At 43.6% G+C, this 26,806-nt stretch overlaps 4 protein-coding genes across 10 annotated transcripts; all 4 read right to left on the reverse strand.

Moving 5' to 3' along the window:
- Positions 1-598: 598 nt before the first annotated feature.
- On the reverse strand, positions 599-3,569 carry CG30080 (uncharacterized protein). Of its 2 annotated transcripts, NM_001202018.2 has the most exons (5): positions 3,502-3,569; positions 3,252-3,445; positions 2,985-3,196; positions 1,561-1,888; positions 599-1,491 (listed from the first exon to the last, which is right to left on the reverse strand). In NM_001202018.2, exons 1-3 carry the CDS (start codon positions 3,546-3,548, stop codon positions 3,087-3,089), a joined length of 351 nt encoding a protein of 116 aa, NP_001188947.1. In that variant the 5' UTR covers positions 3,549-3,569; the 3' UTR covers positions 599-1,491; positions 1,561-1,888; positions 2,985-3,086. The 2 variants fall into 2 exon arrangements, with proteins under 2 accessions (NP_001188947.1, NP_725491.1); NM_166115.4 differs by having other exon boundaries at positions 1,561-3,196.
- Positions 599-3,569, reverse strand: CG42662 (uncharacterized protein). Of its 4 annotated transcripts, NM_001202016.2 has the most exons (5): positions 3,502-3,569; positions 3,252-3,445; positions 2,985-3,196; positions 1,561-1,888; positions 599-1,491 (listed from the first exon to the last, which is right to left on the reverse strand). In NM_001202016.2, exon 5 carries the CDS (start codon positions 1,024-1,026, stop codon positions 889-891), a length of 138 nt encoding a protein of 45 aa, NP_001188945.1. In that variant the 5' UTR covers positions 1,027-1,491; positions 1,561-1,888; positions 2,985-3,196; positions 3,252-3,445; positions 3,502-3,569; the 3' UTR covers positions 599-888. The 4 variants fall into 4 exon arrangements, with proteins under 4 accessions (NP_001188945.1, NP_001188944.1, NP_001188943.1 ...); NM_001202015.2 differs by having other exon boundaries at positions 1,561-3,196; NM_001202014.2 differs by lacking the exons at positions 2,985-3,196; positions 3,252-3,445; positions 3,502-3,569 and having other exon boundaries at positions 1,561-1,767.
- Positions 599-3,569, reverse strand: CG46433 (uncharacterized protein). 3 transcript variants are annotated; one of them, NM_001382148.1, is made up of 5 exons: positions 3,502-3,569; positions 3,252-3,445; positions 2,985-3,196; positions 1,561-1,888; positions 599-1,491 (listed from the first exon to the last, which is right to left on the reverse strand). In NM_001382148.1, the coding sequence occupies exons 4-5, from the start codon at positions 1,734-1,736 to the stop codon at positions 1,461-1,463; spliced, it is 207 nt and encodes a 68-aa protein (NP_001369091.1). In that variant the 5' UTR covers positions 1,737-1,888; positions 2,985-3,196; positions 3,252-3,445; positions 3,502-3,569; the 3' UTR covers positions 599-1,460. The 3 variants fall into 3 exon arrangements, with proteins under 3 accessions (NP_001369091.1, NP_001369092.1, NP_001369090.1); NM_001382149.1 differs by having other exon boundaries at positions 1,561-3,196; NM_001382147.1 differs by lacking the exons at positions 2,985-3,196; positions 3,252-3,445; positions 3,502-3,569 and having other exon boundaries at positions 1,561-1,767.
- Positions 3,570-13,469: 9,900 nt separating this feature from the next.
- On the reverse strand, positions 13,470-14,517 carry CG30083 (uncharacterized protein). Its single transcript, NM_166116.3, has 4 exons — positions 14,302-14,517; positions 14,197-14,242; positions 14,000-14,136; positions 13,470-13,938 (listed from the first exon to the last, which is right to left on the reverse strand). The coding sequence occupies exons 1-4, from the start codon at positions 14,513-14,515 to the stop codon at positions 13,496-13,498; spliced, it is 840 nt and encodes a 279-aa protein (NP_725492.3). The 5' UTR covers positions 14,516-14,517; the 3' UTR covers positions 13,470-13,495.
- Positions 14,518-26,806: the final 12,289 nt, after the last annotated feature.

The raw sequence follows: 26,806 nt of genomic DNA on the forward strand, positions 1-26,806 counted from the left end.
AAATCCATCTGAGTTTCAAGACTTTTTATTTTAGCCAAGTTTCGCATATATTTGTTACATTTCATGTAGAAAAGATTCGATCTTACATTGTTGGTTGAAAACCATGCTAAGCGTTGGTGATGTAAAATTAGGAGGATATGTATGTAGATTGAAAAATTGTTTAAATGCATTGTGTAATGTTTAAATAATTAAACATTTTTTAGTTTTGATAATACATTTTCTAGTAATTTTTTATTTATTTATTAAAACAATTTTAAAATACTGAAATACCGCAAAACTTAGTCGTATGTACCAATGTTCTTCATATCACTTGTAGCTCTTTTGCACGGAAATTTAATTTGCTCAAAACACTTGTTCCAATAAGCAAAACGTGATTGCTTATATTAGCTAAGGTCAGCTTCTAGAGTATGCCACGGATAAAGAAAGAAATTCGTGCTAAAGTCGTTTGAAATTGGCCCATTAAAAATGTTTTCTATAAACAAGTTCGGATCGCATGAAATTGCAACCTGTTTTGCAAAGAGTGCGAATAGCTCTTGCTAATCGATATTTCAGAGCCCTCCCGATCCCATGTTATCTGCAAGTTGAGCAAAATGGTTGTGTTCATATACATTGCATTTTATATTATATTTTCACACTAAAACTAATTTCTAAGTATTAACATTATAGCACATAAGTTAGATTAGTTACGATGGGATGAGCTATAGATAATTACACATGTTTCTTAACATTAACATTATTAACATATAACATAACATTATTTGTGCAGTTAGTTGATATGGCGATATGTCGTCGAGCCGGCAATATACACAACCGGTTTTTGTGCCGCACTTTCGAGAGATTCGATTGCATCGGACTAGGTTGAATCGATCTTAGTAGACCACGATGGAGCTACTGCATGGCGTGTCTTGGATGGATGTAGTGGGATCCGGAGTTGTTGTCCTCCCGGTAAATGGCGGTCATCAGGAGCAGCAGGGTGCCGGCGATCAGGGCTCTAAAGACTTTGTCAACAAATCGAATGTGCTCCATGTTCTGATGCTCGTCGACTGGTCGAAGCTTTGGAATTAGCAATCTTAGCGCGTCTGGCTTTGAAACGTTACTGAACGCTCGTCTTGATAGCGACCGGAATTTATTGCAGCTCCAAGCGAGGTGTTTTCCCCCTACTGAAGGTTGGATGGTGGAATTGCTGCGGCAAGGGTAGTTTCCCAGCCGCCGACTTGGAAATGCCCCAAACCCAATCGCGTTACGAGCACTTTACAATGCCACAAATTGTTGTATTTCAGAACTCTGAAACAACAAAGCGAAACCCCCCTCTCGGAACGAGATCGTTGACTGACTCTCTGCGTATCGCTATAATGAATTCAACTAACAAATTTTGGCATCGTCAACGTGCCAAGATTGCAAATCAAAAGCAATCTGTTTTGAAGACGAGGCGACGACGCATTTTCTTGGATCATTGCTCTTTAAAACTGACAGAGACTGGACTCGAGGAATCTGGAAGAATCGATATAGGGAGGGACATTTTTTTATATGTATATCTAATATCATTGTATCCAAACTTACCTAACATATTGCTGGAACTTGGGACTATGGCAAAATTGAATACAACTGCGCCACATGTTTTGCGAGATCTTTCGATATAAGGAAAGAGTATTTGCGGCGAGACTACTAGAGATCCGAATGGGATTCAAGGTCCAGTTAAGGGGAAAATCCCGCTCGATGTTCTGCAAGTGTGGCATCTCTCGATGAGTTCTCGTTTCGGACTGAGGATCAAGGACTATTTGATCTCAGGTAGGGGCGCAAGCAGCTGCATTTTCTTTGCGCCTCCAGATGCCCAGGGGTAGGTCATGTCCTTAAGAGCAGGATGGAGTGAGGATCAAATTCTTGTTACCTACAATTCGCAATATGGTTTACTCTTTAGATGTGTATCTAACCGAAAACCTCTTTATGCTAGTAATATGACTGATGAGCAAATCTTCTCTTAATTCAGTAAAAATTCAGCTTTAAGATACAATTATGTTAGCCGAAAACAAAGATATTAACAGAAATGGTATCAACGCATTCATTCTTCACCCTTTTTTATATTTAAAATAAATATTTAATGTTCTCTATCCTGCACTGCAGCATTATTTGTTTCTCTGTAAATTTAATCACTGCAATATGCAATCAAGCTACCTGTAATCAGATAATCCACAGAGATTCCTCTGAAGTTTGACTGTCTTCTGCATTCAGTTCATATCAGAGCTTGGTGGCGCAATGACGGTTTTGCAATTGCTGCTCCTGGTCATATGCCTTAAACTTGGTCAACAATCCGGACAAGCAGTTCCCTTTGGAAACCAAACAGAGAAGCCCTGTAAGTGCCAGCAGATGAGGGGTGACCTGTAGTAATGTTTCCCTCCCCAAGATCAAACATACTGCACCACCTACGATCAGAAGCCAGGCAAATGCTTACACTACAGAGAATGTTAGTGCATCGCGAAAATAGTTTCGAAGCCAAAGGACCAGCTGACCGCCAAGGACTTGGAAATAAAGAGGAATGCCCCTTGTTTTTCAAATTCTAAAGTGAGTGGTCATTTAACAAAGCGACATATGCTGATATTCCAATCTTTCAAAGAAATTCATTTGCTGTGAGGAATTCGTGCTGATTGCCAGTGAGAGTTCGTGCGGAGAATTCGGGGATCAGAAGATAACTGGAGGGAGCGAGATTCAAATGGGATCTCGACTTTGGATGGCCTTGCTGCAATTGAATCTTTCAAAACCGAATGAGAGGTTATCCTTTGCGTGCGGTGGCACGTTGATTAGCCCACTTATGTATTAAGTTAGTCCGAAACCAGGGAGTCTCGGTTAATATTTTAATATTAATATTAAATATTATTATTATTATATTATTATAAAGCAAACAAGATTATTAAATAGGTGACATTGATAAGATAATTCATGTACTTTAACATAAGCGAATAGGAAAAACAACTTAAGACCAATCTTACTTCGGACAGCCCCTAATGTTGAACGTTTTAGAGTTTATCAGGTATATTGCAACTAATTGCAAGCTCGTAGTTTTCATATGTCTTACGTTAGATACTTTCAAGCTAAATGGTTTGGTTATCTACGCTGAGGGCATCCACTAACTGGGAAATTCGTTGAGCTCGCGTCAATTTCCACGATACGCAGGACAAAGCCGTGATGAAGAAGCCAATCGCTATAAACCCAAAGTTCATCATAGGAACAATCAATTCAATAGCACTGTTACTCACCCATTAGGAGAATGGCCTCGGAAGTCTCATCCTGCCAGGCTTTTGAGACAACGCACAGTAAAATGAATCCGCTGAGCAGGCAAAAGGATCCAACTACGACGGCCAGTGTTATGAGTATGATCACCGGATCGTTTAGAGGACCATAATCAAAGAGTGTACGGCAGAGGGACGTTTTCCGGGGCATAGGAGTACCACTGTTGAATAAAAACTAACTAGTAGATTTGCTAATCCAAAACTGTGCACTACGAACCAGGCTTGAGAATAGGTGGGTAGAATGGGAACAGCTCTGCACTCCATGGCGCTCCTAAGGAAACTGAAGTTGGAGCTCCACACTAATGTTTTTGGGTGGCTGGCGGGCCCTACTTCTCCACATTCTAAATTTAGCCCTCAGTCGCGGCTGACGATCGCAGACGCGTGTCTGAGATTGGAGTTAGGGCGTTACATTATCTATTTATAGCCATCTAGGAAATGGTTCGATCCGGCGGAACTAGCGGAACAGATGTTTGAGTTCAGCCGGCTACTTCTGCAGTCACAATGCGTCTATTTTCGTATCTATTTTCTATGCAGAGTTCAATGCTCTGTGCGTTGAGCTGAAGAAGAAATCGAAGATCCCGAGAAGTCGTGTAATGTAATAAATCAACTTCATTACTGCCTCATAAACGTCGAAAAAGGAGGCGTGGCGGGGGCGAACAAGTGCGAATCATTAACTCGATGTCTCGAAGTTCACGTTTCGCATGTGCCAAGGTAGCGTTGACAACCGACACGCGCAGTTTCCCCCCGCATTTTCCGCCCATCACCGGCGTAGTTATAGAAATATACTTGGCTGCTGCATTCAAGCGAGCTGTAAATTATGCAAAATAACGACGTCAAAGTTTCAATATAATGAAGCCAACGGACTGGCGGGAGTTTCGGGGCCCGCAGGTTGGGGAATATTATAGTCTGAAATTTCATCCCTAATGTTTCTATGCCATTAAGCCAAATAGAAAACGAAAAGCAACTTATGTGCCATAATGTTATACCTTTAGATTCCATGGATGCATGAGGGTGAATTTAAAGTTTCATTTCATGCACGTACTTAAGTTTTAAATGGTTTCGAAAGTATGTGAAACGACTAGTTGTGAGTTACCATTAAATATATTACTTTACAATTGTTTAATTGAATTTCGGGTGCATGTAAAAACTCTAAGGTTTCTTTACAACAGTTGAATGCTAGAGGTTATAACATTTTTCCCCTTGGTTGTGGCCTGAGACCAACACTCAATCACTGCCCCAAGTCCTGAAGACATAAAAATCAAATCGAAGCCGTCGCCATAAACAATTATGAACTTTGTTGCACATTGTTGTCCACACATGGCCACACGGATCCTGCTCCTTGTCGTCGCCTTGGTTACATTGTAAAACGTTTTATTGTCGCCACCATCTGGCGACGATTTGTTGGCAGCAGCGCACCGCCGCCAGACGCCCAGCCACCCACTGAAACCACCGAACCCACCAGAGGTGCCAATATATCCTTTTTCTTGCTTATTTCAAACCCATTCAGCTAATGGAAAAATACCATTCCCGGTTGGAAAGGCATAAAATATGACCTGATATGTATCTAATTAGAAAAATTACTCCAAAATAATATTTAAAAGTTTTTTGATAATAATATTTTAAAATTATTTTGATAAATAACCGTACTTCTTTTTTTAATTTAACTTTTTTTGCTTATTTGCTCATCACTGAACCCACCCTAAAAATCCGATTTCAAGGTGTAAGCCGGCGGCACGACGACAACTGTTATGCTTATCGGATGCTTTCTGAATAAGAATAAGAATTCGGATGCGGATGTGGATGTGGATGGGACTCGAGTGCGGATCCCAGGCGCTGAGGCAAATTGCTGCTGATTGTCAGGTTCAGGCGACGCTGCGTAAATAACTGAAAGTGGTCCGAGGTGCCAACTGCCTTTGAGCCGGACCCAAAAGTTTGGCGAAGCACATTAGACGGCGATGGCCAAACTTCGGACCGATTAAGTTGGGAGTCGCAATGAAAAGGGCAGTTGGCAGTTGGCAGTCGGATGATGGTGATGCTGAAAATCTTATCGCCGCACAAGAACCCGTTTCTTTTTAGTGCCGCAATCAGCGCTGTTCACTTGCAATGGCCGTGGCAGGACAAATATTTTACTTTTACTCTTTCGCGTCCGTTTCGAGATTCATTTTTTCTTATACCGTCTCCGTTTCTGACTTTAACTTTCCGCCCCACTCCCCCCAAAGTTGAGCTCTCTAATGCGCTGCAAAAGTGTGCCAAAGACGCTGACAGCGAAATCAAACACAAGTCGGTTGGAGTACATATATATAAACGGACAAGCAGCGGAGAAGGTCCTGCAGAAGGTCCGAGGAAAGGATGCACAAAGTTAAAATTAAATTAGCGTTTTTTCGAGCTACGCAGGGTAGCAGGGCGATGAGAGGTTGGGTCATTCTGGGCCACGAAATGAAGTCCAAGGGCACGCGATTCTCTGGGGAATGCAGGGTATCTATGGGTCGAATCCGAATGATTCCCACTAACAAGGTATTCGCATCCTAGTGCCACTGTCTGTCACTGCCTGCTACTTAGCCAAATTAAAATTTCAGAGCACCAATGCGCTGCACGATGTTGGGCTACATAAATAAGAAGCTAATTTGAAATAACTATACTAATATCTACATTTTTAAAAGTTATAAACTAAATTGGTACCAAACAAATGAGCTTAATTAAATATGTGGTATTCCTTCAGATATTTTATAAGTTACAAAACTAGTTGTGTTATAATGAGATTCTGTCAAGGGATCATCGTAACTTGTATTTTCTTAATTTATTTAATTTAAATTTGAAATATTGGTAGAGCATTAATCCTTCGACTCGCGAACTAAGCAGTTTCGCTTCCGTTTCGCTGTTAGTGTCCTTTTAGCGCTTCGCATTTATGCTTGTTTAAGCAAACGCCGTGTTATCGTCCGGATCCGGATTCGTGTCCGTGTCCGTGTCCGAGTCCAGTCGAAAGGATAATGCGCGTAATTGTTGTCCGTGCCCGGCAGTTGGCGCTGAAGGAGCGCCTCTATTTGCATGGAACGCATTAAAAGTCGCTGGCGCAGCGCCGTGGCAATTCAATTTAAACGAGTGGCATAAGCGCAATCTGGCAAACTAGGGATTACCACTAATGCCGCACGTATGCATGTATATATCTGGTATCCGGAGTTTAGTGCATATATGCCAATGCTCCGGGAATGACTTTATCGGTACTCAATGGCTCAATTGTTGGACCAGCCTCTGTGACTTTCGCTCTCAGCCCTCTCGACACATATTCGCATATCCGCACATCCGCATATCCACATTCGCATCTGCCAGAAGAGCCAACGGCAAGGGCACTTCGAGTGCAGTCAGTTCAGGTCGAGTGTTCATTAAGCGAGATCAATGGGTTGGCATATGGTCACCGTGGCTTGAAGTGCTTGAAGAGAGTTAAAGGACGTATGCAACATGGGTGCAATTATGTGTCCACGATTTGATTTAATTTATGCTCAAAACCTTTGACTATACTTTAAGTACACTCACATACCTATGATTATATCCAAACTTTTCCGTTTTAGCATTAACTTTGAGTTTAGAAAGATGCATTCAGACATCAATGGATTGCTTGGGCTTTAATACTTTAAATACGAAACTCGTATACTCCACATCACATGACTACGGATTAAGCTTCCATTAAGAGTGTCCTTTGTTTGCTAGAAGTTAAAGCCCAGACACAAGAAGATTTGGCTACGCTTCAATTCACTTCACCCGAGTTTGGCTGCGAAATTGGCATATAAGTGGTTGAGCGACTAACAGGGAATATCAAAAATATTGCCATAAAATATGCCAAGACAAGCGCCACAGCTCTATCCGCATCCGCATACACATCCACATCCGCATCCGCATGCTGAACCACAAGCAGTGCAGATACGAGTTCCAGCGTCTTGACAGCCAGCGATTGACATGAAAAGGAGTGGGGGGAGGGGCACTAAACTGGGGTTCCGTTGGAGACAAGGTAATGAAAAATATTTCCATATTGCAAATAAAGTCAGCTTGCCAACGTGGCAACCCTAAAACCTATTTCTTAACCCTTGTCGACAGGGCGCAGGACGAAGGACGAAGTACGAGGAGTGGCCCTCCTTTACCTGCAGCTGCTGCTGTTGCCGTTCGTTGGCTTTTGTTTTGGCAGCCTGGCATATTTCAATTTGGGACTCAGGACGACGGGGCCCAAAGTTTATGCAAATTCATTTCAAGTTTCCTGACGCAACAGCATTATCAAGCGCAGGACTGGCGACCTCCGACCTCCGACCTGCAACCTCCGGCCACGACGATGATGATGCCGATGATGGAGATGTTGCACTTGTGCACACGTACATATATATGTATGTACATACATACTTACTTACTTACTTGTTGACCTGCTGCCTGGCTCTGTGCCAGGACGCAGTTGTTGTCCGCAAGTGTCGGCATTTATATTATTACAATTATTACGTCGATGTGCACGGCTTCCCTTTGTAGCGGTTGCTTCACGTGTGTTTGCCTGTTTGCGGTCGGCAGTCAGTTGCTGCACTCGAGTCCAGCACGGCGTATACGCAATTAGCCATATTGGTCAATATTGTGCCAAGTTACGCGCAATTTCGCGGTCCTGGCCATCATTAGCTTTGTGCATTGGCGCTTGGCAGTGGGCTCGGTGCCATCAAATGTGTGCTTATCCAGCGGGTATATATTGGCCCAAGGGAATGATCCAGGCGCTGTGAATTTGCGACTCGATTCGATTTTTTTTTTTTAATTAAGTTTGGAGCTGGCAAAGTTTTGCCTTGGCTTAAACAATGGCCGGCCACTCGAGACTTGTTTTCTTTGTTGGCAGCCACCCTGCCCAGCAAGCAGTGCATAACTTGATTAAATTTCACTCCTTCCCGGCGAGTGCAGCCATAAACCACGCTCGTTTAATTTCAATCCAAAGTCTAAGCAGTAACAAGAGCCAATTCAATAAAAATTAAAAAGGAAAGCTACTGAGGTGGGTGGTGGAAGGGGTTGGGGAGTGCTGGAAGGGGAAGTAAGGGGCTTACCGAATGAAAGGGATGAAGCAATCACAGGAAAGCGGCAAATAAACTTGAAGAAAATTAAAAGTGGCAGCCAAGAGAAGCAGACGAAGCACACTGAAGTTGCCATCCAACTTTGATGGAGGCAGTGGAGGGACGGGGAAAGGACCACGGCCTCCACGGGGAAATGGGTTGGGAGCTGGGCGGGGATGGTGTTCAGAGGTCCCGGAAACGTATCGACTTAATTGAACAAATCGCAGTAAACGAGCCGTAAATTTTTAATATGTTTCGGTTTGCGTAAATAAAAGCTGACGCAAACTTCCTTTGGCAAAGGACTACCGCAAACGGAAGAGAGATCGAGTCCGACTTCGTTTAGGTAATCGATTGCGTCAGTGAAGCCTGGCCAAATTAATAAATCAAATAAACGCCGAGTGGAAACGGGCCGAGGTAAGCTCATTCAATTAGCAACTAGCTCCTGCTCCAGGCTCACTTAATTACTTCTGACGTCTGCTGACTGATTAAAACACAAGGCCTGGGCTAGCAAAAACACAGCATTACCGGACCCGGACTCTGACTCGAACCCGGACCCGGACCCGTACCCGTACCCGCACCCGGACACTTCGGACTACGTCCGACTTTAAGCTTTGACATTTCGGCATTAGCCGGAGGGGCAGGAACAATATTTTCTTTGCCCACTCTAGCGCAAGTCGATGTGTCTGGGCTGCTGGTTTATTTGCCTTGGATTTTTCCTTTTCTGCTTGGAACTCAAGTGTTAATCCAGCCAGCTGGCCAGACATCCGGCTAACCGGAATCCTGTTTTTGTTTTCAGACATCACTCTTCCAGTCTCCTTGCATTATAGACATCTTTGGGCACTGGCTACCGTCTAATCCCGAAGAATCTGAACGTGATCTCGCATTGATCAGTGCCACGAGATATATGTATCTCACATACGCGGAAAAGCGGAAACGGAAATGTAACCGAAGCGTAAAAAATGCCCGACTGCGACAGCGGGTCGAATTGTCATTGTAATAGTAATTTATTGTTTGTAAAACTTTGCCAGCAGCTCACATATGTCGACACCAGCAGTGGGAGGCGAGGAAAAGCTGGGCTGAGATGGAGAAAAATGGCTGTGGGACAGCGTTTGACATTTGACATATGCGAGTCGTTTGACATACAAGCAAATTACATGGAACTATTTGTCTTGTCGGCTAAATCGCATAAGCTGCGAGCGGAATCCGGAATGCGGCCACATAGCTAAAACCGTGCTGAGATCTAGCATCTTTGCATGGCAAACATATTGAGTGGCATACGGGGCGTATGAGTAATGTTCCAAGAGTTATACGAGGCGTTTGGGCAGTGTAAGTGCTTTACGAGGCGTATGAGCAATGTGTTTAACGCTTATGGCAGGCACTATCGGCCACTCTGTACAGGCAATTCATAATTAACCAGCAGTGTGCGGCGCCGCACACGGGGCGTATGAGCGATGCGTTGCACTTGGCCGACCAAGCAAAGTCATTCAAAATGTCCAGCACATTTTGCCGGCGCAACTTTTCCCATTGTTTGGATGTTTTCGTTGTTGTTGTTCTGCATTTTGCATTAAGTTAAATGTTTTAATTAAAATGGGAAAACTTTTCCAATTACGGGTTGGACCGCATAAAAATTATCAATTCAAAAGCTGTGTTTTTAATTTTGCTCTACTTTTTTTTTCGGCAGCACATTACCGTAAATGTGCCTCTTCTCGGGCACTGTGACTGTGACTACCTCGCCGGCTGTCACTGTCCGCGTCACTGTGAAGTTCCGTATTGCGAAAGGCAAATTAATTAGGTGCAAAAAGCGGCAGGAGTGTTGGCAAAACTTTCATAAACTCGGTAAGCTTGCTAATTGCATCAGAGAGCGTGTTTAACTTTCGAAAACTGTAACTTAAACGAGGCTAATTAGTTGAAGCACAGTCAGCTTTAAGCTCGCAGGGAATTTCGAGCTTGGTAAGAAAACTGCATCGATAATAATAATAATAATGATAATGATCGAGGAGAAGGCATGTGCATGGCTGTGCATTCATAACAGTTCTGGCAAAAAGGGTCCTTCCTGTTTCGTCCTGCACTCGCTCACCTGGCTCAGAGATTAAGTTTATGTGGCGCCGTGTCGTTCATGTGATTAAGTCTCGGCCGCACTGCAAATTGCTGGAGGAAGCCGTGCGCTTTCGTTGCAATTAAGCCGCAACTGCCACATAATGATAAAAAGAGGGACCTCCTGGCATAAAGGAGTGGCGACTGGCGAAAGGGGGAGGGTGCCAAAGGAGGGCGAGCTCAGTGATGGACTGCGTTTTAAGCCTGCCTGCCCCAACGAATCCACTCTCTCACTAGTTACGGCCAAGATTGCTGCCAGTACCCACGGGCTATATTTTCTTTTTATTTTGCATGTGGCACAAGGACACTTTTGGCTTTCTAACTGGGTTACCGCCATCGTTATGGCCCGTGAAAATTAAAGCCATCGCCTGGTGGCGGCTTAAATGCCTCGACTCAATTGTCAGGCATAAAGGCAATGTTGCCAACTTTTGATTGCTTTGCAGTGCCGCCAGTTTGAGGCAGTTGCAGCTAGCATGTGTGCAGTCGAAAGTTTTAATAAGCAGCCAAGTTGGGGGCACATTTTCGCCTGCAACTTGATCTCAATTCCCACGCACCTGAACCATCCGCAATGGCACGGCCTTAATAATAATTAGCACTCAGCTCCCGTTGCTGGCCATTTGGCATTCTGGCGTGGTCAAGAGCCATCCTGCATTGCAGTTCTGGCCGTGACGTGGCACGGAATGTGTTATATATAGTACTCGTACTGGCTGAAATCTGCGCCTGTGTTTCAAGATTTCGCTGCCCATTTATCAGCCAAGAATGCGCTGAAAGTTTTTCCCATTCCTTCTCTACTATAATTTTTTTTGTTGTATTTTTTTTTTTTTATTTTTTTCCCAGCTTGCAGTGAATTCTTTTTATGCTGCTCGTTCGTTTTTTTCACTTTTTGGTGGGCAAATGGTAACGGGTTTTAACGGATTTGGCTCGGGGAGAAGGCAGCGCATTGCACAATTTTAGAGAGATGCCTTTTTCGGTTCGCTTTGGTGGCAGAGCAACGTGCAGATTTATTGCATTCAACTTTCGTGTGACTTTCACAACAAACTTTTATGTCTTGAAACTTTTCAAGTTTACTTAAGCAACAAAAGTTTGTCCTCGCCCATTCAGATTTTTCCCATTCTCGTCGAATTTATTGCCAAAAACACAGGCATCCAAAGCTTAAGCGTAGCCCGAAATGAAGTGTTGGTAATATGCCATGAATTATGCGCATTAAATTTTCCAGTGTGTGCCATAAAAGTTTGCGGTTTTTCCACTGATTCCCGCTAATGAGGCGATGATGCGTGTGGAGTACGCGTCTGCATCCGGCGGAAATGGGTCTCTCGATTGTCCTCGTAAATCATTCGATTGGCAAGGCGAAATATCGATTTACTGCCACTGCTACAGCAGGCATGGCTAGCAAAGCTCGCATTAGAATTATTAAAATTCCTGCTGTGGTTTCTTTTTTTTTGTTTTTTTGCCCACATGCCACTGCCACACACACAAAACCCAGAACCACTCCGTGCCGAGGTAGGTATGGCTTTCACTTGGCTGACTGTGCCATTTGGCAAATTAAAAATATTGCCACAGGGGCGTAAGGGGCGCGCCGCACGCTGCTCGACTGGCAAAAAAAGAAGATGAAGAAATAATAAAAACGTAACCAGAGTGGAAGTGGCAGCCACAACAGTGGCAACAAAAATGAGCAAACATACCATATTTATGCCAAACAAAATCAATATCGAAAGTGGCACACAAAAACTGAAAAGCAGGAAGCGGAAATTTCAGAGCAGGCAAGTCAGATGTTTGAAATATTAGCCAGACCCAAATATTTTCGCGGTGCTCCATATCACCTGGCATTCGATTCATATCTTCTATTCAAAGGCAGTAAATGGAAAATTTAATGAAAGTTGTGGGAAGTTATATCTAAAACATTGAGCTATGGATTTAGGTCATTCTCTAATGTTGTGCTTCTCTTACATATTTAAACAAATATGAATTTCCTTTACCAGAGAGAGTGAACTATGCAATGTTCATAAATGTTGTTTATATAAAATGCTGGCTGAAGTACTTAAACAAATTAAATTTGTTCGTCCCTTCCACTTGTGATCAATCAGCCAACTTAATAGTAAATCGCATCGAACATTGAACATTGAAGTCTGTTTCCAAAGAAACTGCCAAGCCATTTAAGTGCAGGAAATTGAATTTTGAAATGCTCTCATCGAACGCTGGATGGATGATACGAATCTGTGGCAACAACTTGTTGTTGGAGTCGGGAGCGTCCCTTCAGTGGCTTCGTCCTTTTCAATTAGGAGCACTCATCTCGACAATTTCCCGTTCGTTGAAGCAGGTCGGAAATTATGGCACGCCCATTTTAATCATTCGCCATTTCCGGTGCACAAATACACCGTCGAATATGTCGAGCTAACGAAACTAACGAATCTCCGCCAGGATCTCGATCTGCTGAGCTGGCAAAGTTTCGCAGGGCAATTTAAGCATCCCACCTGGCTGGCTGCTGGGTTAGTTGGTTGGTCAAAATGGTGGCAGGCCAGGGATTTGGCCTCTTTCAGGACAGCGCTAATTGCACTTCTTAACAGGGTGAAGGTGGCTAAAATGGAGGTTATTCGAAACAGGGGGGGCGGAGTACGACAAATTCCGTGGGCACAGAAACCACGCAAAATTTATGGTTTCAATTAAAAGTTTCACCATTTCCGTTCATTTGCGGCACAAACAAGCAGCCAGCGGCAAGTGGCAGGCTGCCCCACTTGGTAGGTTAAGAGGGAAACCGATGGGGAACGCAATACGGTAATGAGCCTGGACAAAAGCAGGGCCCCAAAAAACTTGTTACTTTTGCAGCTCAGCGCTTAGGAAATGGACAAAGTTTTGACCATCCGGCCGGCAATAAAAATGTGAATTATGAGAAATTTCTAGCTGCAACTGACTGCTTCCACTTGTGCCAAAAAAAAATCATCAATCTGGTAGTTTCTTTCCCCTAAATAGCATTACATTTGAAACCCATAATATTCGACCTTCGTAGAATGATTTAAGGTCGCATAAATTTCCAAAAGTAAGTAACATATTCATGCTTTATTTACCGTAAGGCCATACTCGATACTGAATCTTCGGTGGACTGCGTACCGTGTAGTTATCTACCACCATAAGAATCCAGTCGATAAAGCTTGATAGCCGTGTATAAACCCCAGGACTGTTGCATAGTGAGCTTCCAAAACTGATGATTCCCAGTTGCACGTACCGCAGAGATCCATCCATGTATACCGGATGAATCAATGGACCTCCAGAGTCGCCCGCGCACGTATCCCCGTCCGGATGTCCTGCGCAGATCTGACTCTCGGTTACATTCACCCAAAGCATATTGTAACATTCAGATGCATTGAGTTCGTTCAACTCTACGGTTTTAAGCACCTTCGAAAATGTCTCGTTTTCTGTTTTTCCCCAGCCTGCAGCCTTGAAGGTTTTGACATTTGGCACTTTTGTGGGATCCGTGATAATGCAAATGGGCCTGATAACAGCTTTATGAGGAAAAACAGCTTAGAAAATTATTTTATGAAGAAATTACCAAAAACAAATTACCATTAAACTTCACTATTGGTTGTATACGAAGTATGCCTATATCGTTACTATAACTGCCAGTTGTAAAGTACTTGTTCCGAAAGGCCTTGGTCACTGCAAAATACCTTGATGAACTATGTTCTCCAAGACGAACGGCACTAGATTTAAGAAAATTTAACATGATAAAGATATTTCTGTTGGTATGGAATAGTACTCACAGTATTTGATCTCTTTTGATGCAATGGGCTGCACTCAAAACGAATTCTACACGAAAATTTAAGAGTGAAATGACTACTGAACCCATCAAATCTATTTTTTCTTACGTTTGTGAATGAGAGTTCCGCCGCATACGAGCTCAGCTACTTCCTTATCATTATATTTAAATATATATGCCATCCAAGGATTGGTTCCATTTTCTGCATTCTGACCATGCATTATTTTTGGGCTAATGTCAGGGTAGCCACAATTCGGTTCAAGGAACTGTGACATAGCACCCGGCCAGAGCAAAATGATCTTGAAAATCGTGAAAATAAACATTACTTCTCTTGTTCAGAATACGCAGTGTACTGGTTGCAATTTCATCGAACTCATTGGTAATAATCTCGCATTCAGCTTATCAGCAAATAAATGCTGTAAAAAAAAATTATACAAATCAAGTATTATTATCGAAGATGCTTGCTTTTTTCTTCTTTAATTGTATGAAGTAACTATATTGATATGTTGTTCTCTTTTCAGCTCCAATTGCACTGACTAATCGAACTCAGTGTCTGAAAATGCTCGGATGTGTAAGCACTGTTTGTCATATCGTCACTAATTGAAGTGCAAATATTGATGAGTGCCTAGCAAGTGCAAACGCGCTTCGCTAATTTGCACAATTCTCGCGTTCCGCCGCATAATGCGCCGCAAAGTATGCCATGCCAAGTCAATGCCACGCCTGGCAATCCATCCGCCCACATTCCACCGCCCATCGGCCACGCCCACTGGCGGAAAAGTAGAAACGGATGCAGCAGCTGCAGAGAGATCCAGAACAGCCAACAGAATTGCGATGGGCGACAAACAGACTAAATGCTGGCACAGGCAGACTCAGCAGAATTTCAAATTTATTCAAATCAACTCGTTCGAGGAGCGAAAAGGGAACCGAATTCGGGGCGTGGCAAGGCGGAAGGGGGAGGGAGAGGGGGAGGGGGAGGGCGAGGCAATGAGCAACGGCAACCGAATGAATGATTCAATTAGGCATCAAATATTTACAGCAGACGTTTAAATATTGCGACAGACATCAAGTCGGCTTGATATGCCCGGAAAATCTCGAGTTGCATCTCCGGCTGAGCTGAGATTTCCTCGAGAACTTTTCTAATTGGCCGCTAAGTGCGTTCGTTGGCCCTTGAGCTCTGTCTTCCAATTTTCCAGGACTCGACTCACAAAACTGGAGCAAATCGGGGGAAAGAAGACAGCTGCATTTTGACGAGGCCACCGAGAGTTCAATATGCACACTGCATAAATAAGCAAATAACTTTGCCATTGTTTTCCCCTCCCAATTCGGTTTTCCTCGATTTTCCAGCCCAGAGGCAGTTGAAGTCCCAGTTTTTGTCTCGATTCTCTGGGCTGGAATAGTTTTCTTTTAGATTTATGAGTTTCTCCAATACAAAATAGTTGTACGAATTCCCATTCCCTATGTGTGTGTGTGTACGCTTGTTCAATTCAAATAGTTTGATTACAAAAGTTTTTCCATTGAACATTGCTGGCATTCGAGCAGGTGGAAATGCTGTTTTGCATGGAGACTGCTCTTTCGGCTTTTCTCTTTTTGTGTTGAAAATATTAATTTAATAGGAGGAAAGTGGAAAACGCGCTCTCCTATTTCTGCAGATTTGTGTAATTTAATTGGATTTGATTTGCAAACATTTTACAGGCAGGCAGGCAGTCAGCCAGTCAACGTGGCCACGCCAAGTTGTCGCTCAAGAACTTGAGCACTCCAAATATTTTCATAATTTTTATCACGATTGTAATTCTCGCCGAAAAGTTTTTGCATTCGCAAAGTTGCTGGGCCAACTTTCGTGCCCGAGAAAACTTTTGGCTGCTGACAATGAGCTCACAACAGATTTCTGAGTTAATTTCCAGCATCATTTTGGCTCTTCATCCGCTCCCTTTTCCATCCGCCGATGCTGTTGCTATTGGCATTGCCATTGCCATTGCTGCTGCGCTTTGTATTGTGTGCAACTTTGTTGGCAATAACAATAACAATTGCCAGAACACGCTGCACGCACTGTTAATAAGCCAAATTATAGAGCCGCAGAATGGGCTGAATGCCCCACGTTGGGCGCCAGCTAATTGGTGCTTAATGCGGATACTTACGAGCAAAGTTGGCTTTAAGCCGCCGCGCCTTATCAATGTCGGCCCAAATGGATCTCGCTGACAGACAGGAGAACAATGCCATTAATCAAGCGCCCTCAAGGTGCTCGCCCAGGTTCTGGCTTTCTGCTATGTTTTTTTCCTTACTACTCACCGAAATCCCCAACTCACATGTCACATGTATGGGTATGGGCCCGATTCGATTCCGCCCACTTTGGATACCGCATGAAGCGACAGTTTTTCCTTCTACTCGCTTTTCACTTCCAACTGGGAAAAAATGAAGCAAAAAATCGGAAGCCCAGCAGCGGCGGTAGGACATTCCCCGCCCCTTTGGGCCCACAAGTGCTGACAGCGATAAATTCTAATGCCGGGTCAGCACTGCCAGCGACCACGCCTCCGATTCCAGGGCGTATGTGAGTGTGGGCGTAGTTGACCAAAGCATGAAAAATGCTTTCGTTTCCTTTGGTTTTTCCTGCTTCTTGTTTTGCCGGCGAAATGAATGAAGAAAGGAAGTTAACTGGCATTTGGTTTTTGTTTGCCAAGGAAATATTTTTAGCACGTGTTTGGTCAATTTCTGTTCCTTCAAATCCCACCCATACGGCCACCCACTTACAAGCTAGCCACATTTGTCACTTTAAATGCAATTTGACTTGTGCCCAATGCGCATAAGTTTTCCCAGGCTTTTTCTCGACCGCCTCATCCCCATTTCGGTAGAATTTTCCTAAGGCATTCTCCCGGCAATTTGTCGTGTCTTGTTTGGGCCAGCACATGGGCAACTTGGGCAACTAGAATGGAGAGGCGAACAGGGAAAATAGGTAGCATGCACTGGGGAGCGCTTAGGGAAGAGCTCAGCAGAATCAATTTTAAAGTGCTTCTCCGGAAGCCTGCGAAGATATTTATTGTCTGCCCCGGAATTGCAACAATTGTCGACGACCGAGTCGGGCGGGTCTGCATCGAACACTTTTCAATCTGCATACGAAATCAGCGGCGCTGACAGTCGCCAAGCCAATTATTCCAATAGGCGAACATGGGATGTGGCCATATTTTCAATGGGTTCTCTCTAGTTCCATGTTCTTCAAACTTAATTTGATTTCTACTTCTACAAAAAAGGAAAGGAAAAACGTTTTATCTAAAATTATGCTTATGATAATTGAACTACAAGTAAGCATCCATTTTTTTCTCCATGTTTACTTCATTTCCTCTGAACCCATAACCAATTGCCACCTGATGAGCAATGAACTCGACTGTTAAGCTGTCGATTGCCGAAAAGAAAGCTTGAGTTATTTGAATATGCACTGAACTGGTAGCAAATTACCCCATCCCATGTGCAACGCTTATGGCTTCATTAGGCTGCGTCGTTGAACGTAGCTGTATCTTGGGTGTTCAATGAGCCGGAAATGTCTTCATTATGATTGCATATGACCCGGGCCAGCAGAGAGTGGGTAGATAGGCGGGGGAACGGAAACGGAAGCGCCAAACTTCATTTGTTGTCTGGCTGCTGTTTTTGTTGTTGCTCTTGCCATCGCTTTTGCTGTTTACCAGAAGTGCGTACGAGCGTGCGAGCAATTCGATGGGCGCACAATCTCAGCCAGCCATGGGGGCGTATGAGTGATGGCGGCAGTCATGCAAACTGACAGTTTATTTACCCAACGCCATCATTACCGGGCCCAGCCAATGTTTGCCGTGGGAGTCAGGGAGTAGTGTGTGCCGGCTGAAATTATCGCACGATATGAAAAATTGACTGTGATTTATGCAATTATGTTAACAAAATATTTACTTGCCCACTATTGATGGGCAATCCCTTTTATTCCTCAGCACCAGGATAACCATTAGAAAGACATTAGCTGTAAGCCCCTCTTAATACAAGTCCAGTGAGCTGCACGCGACGCAAAGGAAAATGAAAAAATCCCGCTTAGCTTTTTGGGTTCGGATCATCCGCTCGCCTTTGTGGTCAGGAGCTAGTTGGCCAAAATGAACTCCCCTCGACGGATCAGCTTCGACAGCACAGCCGCAAAATGGAAAGGGAGGGAAAAACTTTGTCGTGTTTATGACTTCCAGCCCCAGTTTCAGTTACAGTTTTTCCGACAATCCCCTGGACCCGGAGTCCGGGGTATTGATGCCACTTCACATCGACTTGTCAGGAACAGCCGCTGGCAAGTTTTTGATGTGTCAGCCGGAGGGAGGAAACACTGGGACGTACGTACAATCTAATAAACGAGCTGGCGAAAAAGAATAACAAACTTTCACTGACCTTTGTGGGCTGGACTATGAACTCTGATGAAAAATCTACTCGTACCTTCGAAGGACCTTCGGCCCACTCACACACGCAAATTGAAATGAATAATAGAACGCTGTGAGCCAAGAAAAACAACCCAAATGAGACCCATTGTTAGTATTTGGCTGGATGCCTTTGTTCTGCCCGGTGTCCCTGGGGTCTGCGTGGTGCAGGGCAAACAAACAAAGTGAGAAAAAGTTGACACATTCACTTACCAGATTAAAATGGAGCCAAGGCCACACCGAGGAAAAAGCAAGCTTTTAGCGCGGGAGTAAAAAAAAATGTCAAGTGTATTGATAATTTCATATTTATATTGAATTGTATTAAGTCTTAAGCCTTGGAAGTCGCTTTCTTTTATTTCAATTTCCAATTTATTAATCAGTTTTTCTCTCTGTGTACAAAAGCACTAAGATATTGAGGAAAATCGAAAAGCCCAAACACACACCTGTGTCGAAAATGGCTCTTATCAAATGAGGCGGCCGAAAAGATGGATAGAGACCGATGCCTTTGATTTATGGCCGCGAAGTAGTTTTGCACTCAAAAAGTCCGCTACATCAATGTCAGTTAATTGTCATTTATTAAGCCATCAATTGTCACTGGGATCCGGGTGCGAATTCTTCGACCCACTGGCCCACAACTTAGCATTTAGACAAGGCCAAGACGACAGACGGCCAAGTTCGGCTAAGTTGGCTGGCGAATTGCTCAGCGAACTGTATTAATCGGGGTCATATGCGCAATTATAAAGAATAACGGCGGTGCAGAGACTCTGGCTTCAATACCCCCCTACAAGAACCCTCAAAGGCAGCCAAGTTTTTCATGAATTTTCGTGCCACAGCCGCAGCGGCGGATGAGAGGCGGCCCAAATTCCCGCATTCGTCATGGCTGGCTGCTGCGTCTCTGGAAATTCACTCGAATGGAAAGCAGAATTTTCCGAGTGCCAGCGATACAAATAGATAGATGTACATATCTCACCCAACCCCACTTGGTGCTTTAAAAACTACGGCCACTTCATTTAAATCGCGTGAGCTGATGCGTTTGATGATTTGTTTTAGCGATTTGTTAACAAATTGATGGCCACAAGCGTCAAAGACAAGGGGAAGTCATAATTTGTACACCGCAAACTGGATTTATCAGCCACTTCAAAGACGCCCATGGAGTCGGGGTTGGTTGGAAAACATATCTAATTGCAAATTAGATTCCGGTTTCCAGAGGTCACGTGTCGTCGTCGCCTGTGTTTGCACATCGGGTAGCAGAGCCAATCGAGTATGAGCCGGACTAATCCCGTAATTACAAATCTACGGCTCGCCGCTCGACTGACTTTTCCAGCTTTATTTCGCCATTATGTTTTCCGCCCTGAACTTGAGCAAAAATCGATGGCTCGTCCCCGTGGAGCCCTCATAATTTTCATAACGTTGCCATGGCCCGGATCGATTCGGTTCGATACGATTCGATTCGATTCGTCTGCGAACTCTTACATGGAATTTCCTGACGATAAGAAAAATGCGCACAAGGGGCATTGAAATTTATGCCCTGAATTTATGCCCCTTCGCATTATATTTCCTCGGTCCGATTTTCCGCTTTTCCTCGTTTCCTTAGAGCCTGCCTGCCTGCCTCGGCGGCAGGTTTAATAATTTGCCGTTGAAATGCACCAAGTTGCGCAATTTTCTCGACTCGAATTCGCTGCTGCTGTGGATAGCAAGATAACGAGGGTTGGGGGGGTTGGAAGGGCGTTTGGACTTAAATGCTGATACATCCTTATCGCTGCTAATGCAAATGCAGTCCAAGTTCAGCCCCTGAGCCGAATTTATGCAAATTACTCATTTTGCGATTAAATACTTATTCCATTGACAAACACTGACGGCCAGAGCTCACCACAAGGGTAATTTGCGAAATGCAGTCAAACCGCACACATCAGCCGCACGGCAATGATGAGATCCTTCTTGGTGATGGCTCAGGACCTTTGGACTTTGCTTTGATTTGGTTCCTGGCTCCTGGCTCCTGGCTCCTGGCCTTTGGCCTTTGGCATTCGAGAAATGCGACTAAGACGCAGGGAAACCGCATCAAAAGCAACTGCCCAAACCCACAGCAAAGTGAGCCATGGATTGTCCATTTCTGATGTCCCAAGTATCCACATAAATCCGGTTTAATTAATTTAACCTGTCAAGCCGTTTGATTGCATTTGAATGGCTTCAATCGAATGAAGTTGAAGTGTTACATGGCGAGCGTTCTGTTAGTGAAAATGCCCGAAAGAGAGAGAGAGGGATGGAGAGATTGTAAGGCTGTCTTCTCTGTCTGATGCACTCGTGACGAGGAAAATTGATTTTACTTCGCTCGCGCTGGCATTTCATTTCCCTCGCGTGCAGTTCGCCGATTGTTTTGGAATTGATATTGAAAGCTGTCAATTTGCATTTGACATCGTTTTCCATTTTTGCCAAAACTGCACTTTTTCCCTCGACATTTTTGCCTTTTACTTTTTCGCCGCCAACGTTTTCCTTCGCATCAACGTACATACATACATACATATATATATTTTTTTCTGCCACTTTTTGTTGTGATTTTTCAGTTGATTTGCCTGCCATTTGCATAGGAGTGGGCGTTTTTCGGGTTGGGAAATCGCTGCTTGACTTTGATGTGTTTGACATTGTTTTCGTTTTTCGCTTTTTCCGGGGCGAATGCATTCTGGTGGCACTGGCTCTGCTCCATGGGATGTTTTCATTGCGATTCGGGACATCCACTCGGGTTTGAATTTGGTATTTGGTATTTCGGGGAGCAACAATGCCGCATTCGCTTGTTAGTGTCAGCCTGGATGACTTTGTCGTGTCACGACCCCCATTTATGGAGGAGTCCCACCCCTTTTCAACCCACTGGCCACAGCCCGCTGGCTGGCCATTCGCATTAAAGCATTTTAGCCATGAACACGAAAAGTTGTCACTTTTAATTATATCATCGCCGAGCATCCAATTATTATTATCGCATTATTCGACGGCAAATTACGCGTGTGTCGAACTATAATAGATACTTTTAAAGCTGTGCCGGCTGAAAAATATATGACCCTTTAAATATTTACCGCTCTGAAGAGCTCCAAACTGGCTCATAAATATTTAGGATGCTGCGGGCCAAAAAAAGATGAATGGATGGCGTCGCGGAATAAATTGTTAACACGCATGTGCCGCGAAAATAATGCGAATGATGAAAATTAACTGAAAACTTTATTAAATATGCAAAAGTGGGCGTTCGCTGGGTGGTGTGGGAAAAATGCGGCTGCCAAAAGGAGAGGTAATGAAAGTTGAATGTTTAAACAAAGCGAAGGTCCTTGGATGGGGGTGGTTGGGCGGATGGGCGGTTGGGCGGTTGAATGTATAGGCGGTTGGGCGGCGTTCAAATCTAGGCTACAACTTTACTTAATGCAATAACCGTGTTATGGGCCCGCCACAAGAAGAGGAAGAAGCCGCCGGAAAGGACAGGCCAGGGGTACATGTAAATGGGGACACGGCAGCAACAATTCCCCAGGAAGTCAAGACAACGACACGCACACACAGACACAGACACCACCGACTCTAACACCAATACCATTATGCAGCACCCCACCATTGTGTGGGCTAACAAACACAATCAAATGCATTGGCCTAAGGACACTGCCTTGTTGCAAACAATGGAAATTCGCCACGTGCGAAGGGGCGTGGGGGAGGTGGAGGTGGCTAGGGGGTTGGAGCACAGCGGGCTACTTCCTTGTCATTCACTCATTCACTCCCAAACTTCCCGCCGCGGAATTCTCCATGGGTCTGAGTCAGTTCCTGATTCCAAGAAATAGCTGGGTAGCTGGGAGACCGGAGCGGAATTTACTTATTTGGCGGAAAGCATTCCAATAGTTGCTAGGAACAGCATGTTGCGGGCGTATTTCTGATATTAAATGCTTTCAGAACTTATAAAGAAAACGTTTTTGAATAAGGCAATATAGACGTTAATATTGGCAGGACTTAGGATAACCAATTAATTGTAAACAAATGGTTTCATATTTAATAATGGGTATTAATCGATTTGAAATACTTAGGAGATTTCTATTATTATAACTCTACAAGCATATAGTATGCTAACAGACATTATAATGAATATTAAAAATATTATCTATCTAATTCTGAAATTTTAAATTATTTTGTATTACTTATTTTCCCACGCGTAGATCCTTGACCCTGTGTGTGGTGTTAACCTTTTTCGCTCGCCATGAATCGCTTTTCGGCTTGTTTATTTTCATTTCGCTGCACCCATACCCCATTTTGGCACTCGTTTTCCAGCCCCAGCACCAAATCCAGCTCCAGTTCCATTTCGATTCACGCTCCACTGGCAGGATGATATATGTGCTTGGCATGCGTCGTCTGTTGTTATATTTCTGGGCTGACTCTGACTTATGATATGGCCATAGCTATAGCTATAGTCTAGGCTTTCGTTGCGAGGAAATGAATTATTGTCGCTCTGTGCAATTTTCAATTTCATAAGCAGGCATCGTGTGTTGTTGGCTGTTGTGTGTTGCGTAAACGATCTGAACTCTGGGGGCATACCAATTAGGTGGGTCCTCGTGGTTGGCTTCGATTTGCTTGGCTCTTCGCTTTTTTTGGGTGGTTAATTGCCAAAGTTTGTGGCCGTGGGGCCAGCGCTTATCGGCCGTAAGTGGAATTGTTTTCGACCGCGTGCGAAGGTGAGTTTGGGTAAATATTTAAATTTGGAAAAATAATGTATTATATCATTATGCTCGGGATGGGCGCAATCAGCGGGTGGGCGCTGATCCTGGTCCCGGTTTTGGTCCTGTGTTTCTGATTCAGAGCGCTTCTGGCTTCCCGCCAGCCTGCCAATTTAATTCGTTTGCATAAATTTTCGTTGTTTTTGTTACTGTTTTATGCTGTGGGTCACAGAACCGAGCCCTGTGGCTTTTTTATGCCCTCCAAGCTCTTCCTTGTGCTCGGCTTTCCCTCGGCGTGGTTTCAATTTTTTATTATTTCGCTGTTTTGCTATGCAAAATTCGATTTTAATGTGCTGGCAAATGCTTTAAATATTTTCTTCTGCCAAAAGCGGGGTGGAAACGCTTTATGTTTTGTTTGTGCTAAGCGAAATATTCTGGGAGTCATGAAAAACATGAACCGCTTGAGGTTCGCTTAACTGTCTGGGTGGGTAATTGACAATTAGGCTGCCAGTTGTGGCCATCTTTAAGTTGATCAATAATTCATTAGACTATTGTCTCTCACGGATCCCCTGACCCCACGCCCATGACCAGTGACCCCTTGCTGACCCCACGGCCAACAATCGCTGTGGCTCCGCTGGACCTCCTTCCAGGGTCATAAATCATCATTTATATTATTAACAAGGGATCAAAACAGACAAGCCAAACTTCACACACACGCACACAAACACTTTCATATGCATATGCATGGCTGAGTGTGTGTGTGTGTGTGTGTGTGTGTGGAAGTGCTAGTGTGTTGGTTTGTGTGTGCGTGTGTAACCGGAAACCAGAGCAACCGCAAATGACAAGGGAGTATGTCCGTCTAAACTGCTTCCCTACGCAGCGAAAACATCAAAGTCCGGGGTCGTAAGTGAGGGGGTCGAAAGGGGCGTTGGAGCCGTCGGAGGGTTAAGGAGTGGACGAGCCAACGCCAATGTGTAGCATATTTATGGGCACATCATAAGAGAAATTCCCGACTATGAGCCAGTACAGTCCCAGCCAAAACACTGATGCTTTCCCAAGCATTTTTTGCCATCTTTTGAGAAAGGTATTTAATTAGGTTCTTCAAATGCAATTTTTAGGGGATGACCTATCAGAAGTGGTATCTCAAATACAGTCTAAGCTGAAAGAGGGCATAGAAAAGCCAGATAAATACATGCTGAACTTTGAGCAATCGCACTTTCACTTTATATTAAACCCTCTTTCATAATAAATAATTGAAAACATTAAATAATATATCATATCTCATTTTTCTATATGTTAAATTTGAATGCTCATTTTAAATAACATTTCCTTTTCTGACGAGCGGTTTGATTTTATTAAATATTTTCCATTTTCCAGAAGCCAAGTCACTATAAAACCACTGCACTGCGCTGTAACACTATGATTCAGCAGCTATCTCGCTTCCGGGTAAACCTTTGCACTATAGGCTGAATGGTACCTTTTTGTGGCCAAAATGTACTCGGTCCCGTAGTCCCGAAAAGCCATTTTTTAACCATACAGCTGTTAGGATTTTAACTTTGTAAGAAGAACACCTATTAAGAATACAAATCAAAAATTGATCCCGAAAATTTCATTTTACTTTACTTTAGTGTAACCCAATACAAAAAACAGAAACTATATATCTCTCTCCGTTGTGATGTTATTAATTTTAACCACAAAAAGTTACCATTCAGCCTATAGTGCACTGGTCGAAATCGTAGTCCGAGTCGGTTAACACTCGTCGGGTGTTTGTTTTTGTGATGGACTGCCTGCGTTTTCTGCCCTCTGGCCAGGATTCGAGGTGATGCTGCCCGGCAGCTTTGCATGTTTTATACTTCTGACCTTAATACCTGCGGACCCACAAGCATGGAGCACGGTGGACTGGAGTTGTGGGTCTGGTGCTTGGAGTACGGTTCCGGACACGGACAGTTAAGGACAAGAGTTGAGCGTGTGAAGCTGTTTTTGTCTTTGGGACTGCTGGCACTAAGCTTAAAAGCAAACACAGGTGTTCACGGGTAGGAGAACAAGTTTCAGGTGAGTGAATATGTACTCCGTTTATTCGGTAGTTGGCCAGTTTAAGTTGGTTATGCAATCGAGCTCGCCTCAATTCATTTACAGATATTAATAAATTTAAGCATTCTTGAATATGGTGAAGGCCTAAATAAATTTATTATCAATAGCACGCCATCAAGTATGAATTGCATATATGACATAAATAAGCGTAAATACAAAGAGATGGATTGAATTTAAAGCCTAATTGGCTTTAAATTTTAATTTCACTATAAAAACTAATTGTGGAAATAAGCCTTTTCTATTTACCAAATGCACTTAAACATTATTGAATGTGTGTAGGGATCATAAAATCGATTTAAGAGGGCCGTCATACAGAAAATGGCCTGCAGCCCTGAGCAAACATGGCCGGCAAAGAGCAGCTTGCATTGAATAGCGCCCCGCAAACACGATGAATTATGAATATTCTAATTTGGATCTTATCGCACTCATTAACACCTTAAGGCCCAAAGGCAGCTCTTTAGAATTTCCCGCTGAGACAGTTGCCTCTCCAATGGATGGGTTAACCCATAAGTTGATAAAGGTTATCTCCGGGGAAGTGGAACAAAAAGCTCAATGTTTGTTACCGCTCAGTGTGTCAAGGGTGTCGATTGAAAAATGGGTGGCGCAAGTGGCGCCATTGTGGGTGGCATTGAATGGATGCAGGTAGTATGGCGATTGTATGGCCAATCGACAATTGTCAATTGGCAATTACCAATTGCCGTTCATCAGTTTTCGGCTTAAATTGAAAGCCTTACAATTGGAGCTCAGGCATGTAATGAAATAATGAAACAAAGTGCAACTCGGATGGCTCCACAAAGGATGCTATATGAAGGGAGGATGGAAGGGGTGTGGGTGGCGGATGCAGGACACTTGTGCAGCTTCAGCAAATTTTTAATTAAAATCTTTGTGCTTCCACTGTGCGTGCTTAATTAATTGTGCTTTAGCTGGTAGCGGCAGGAAGGATTTTCATTCTCAACACGGGAAACTTCTGCGTATAAACTGCCTTCATACAGTTCTGGACAGAAAGGGTTTTATTTTCGCTCGGGATGTATGTATACCCCCGACTCATATTTGTTACTTTCTATTTAAATATTTCCTAATCTTTCAATTGGGCTTTTAATCTGAATTTTCTGACTTCCTGTTCTGTTGGCTGACTTATGGGTATCTGATACTCTACTATAGCCTTCTTCTGTGTTCTTTCTTTAAATAGCTATTAATATAGGTTAATTAGATAAAATGATTTTACACTACAGTTTACAGTAAAAAAGTATTAGTAATTGTCAAAAACTATGCTTAGCTTTAAATATTTCCAGCATAGATCTACCAATTTTTATATTTAAATGGAAAGAGCGGAAGTTTTTCCATCGCACTCCCACTTTCCTTTTCTTTCACTCTTTTTCTTCCGTTCACACACACACCCATGCACTCACAGTCCGTGGGCGAAGTGCTTTCAGCACAAAAC

Source organism: Drosophila melanogaster, chromosome 2R (genome assembly GCF_000001215.4).
Source record: "Drosophila melanogaster chromosome 2R".
Classification (NCBI taxonomy): Eukaryota; Metazoa; Arthropoda; class Insecta; order Diptera; family Drosophilidae; genus Drosophila; species Drosophila melanogaster.

Coding starts and splice junctions, on each gene's coding strand:
- CG30083 (NM_166116.3), bottom strand. CDS start 14,515: ATGTTTATTTTCACGATTTTCAAGATCATTTTGCTCTGGCCGGGTGCT. Junction 14,243..14,301: donor CGGAACTCTCATTCACAAAC/GTAAGAAAAAAT, acceptor ATTTTCGTGTAG/AATTCGTTTTGAGTGCAGCC. Junction 13,939..13,999: donor ACCAATAGTGAAGTTTAATG/GTAATTTGTTTT, acceptor TTCCTCATAAAG/CTGTTATCAGGCCCATTTGC.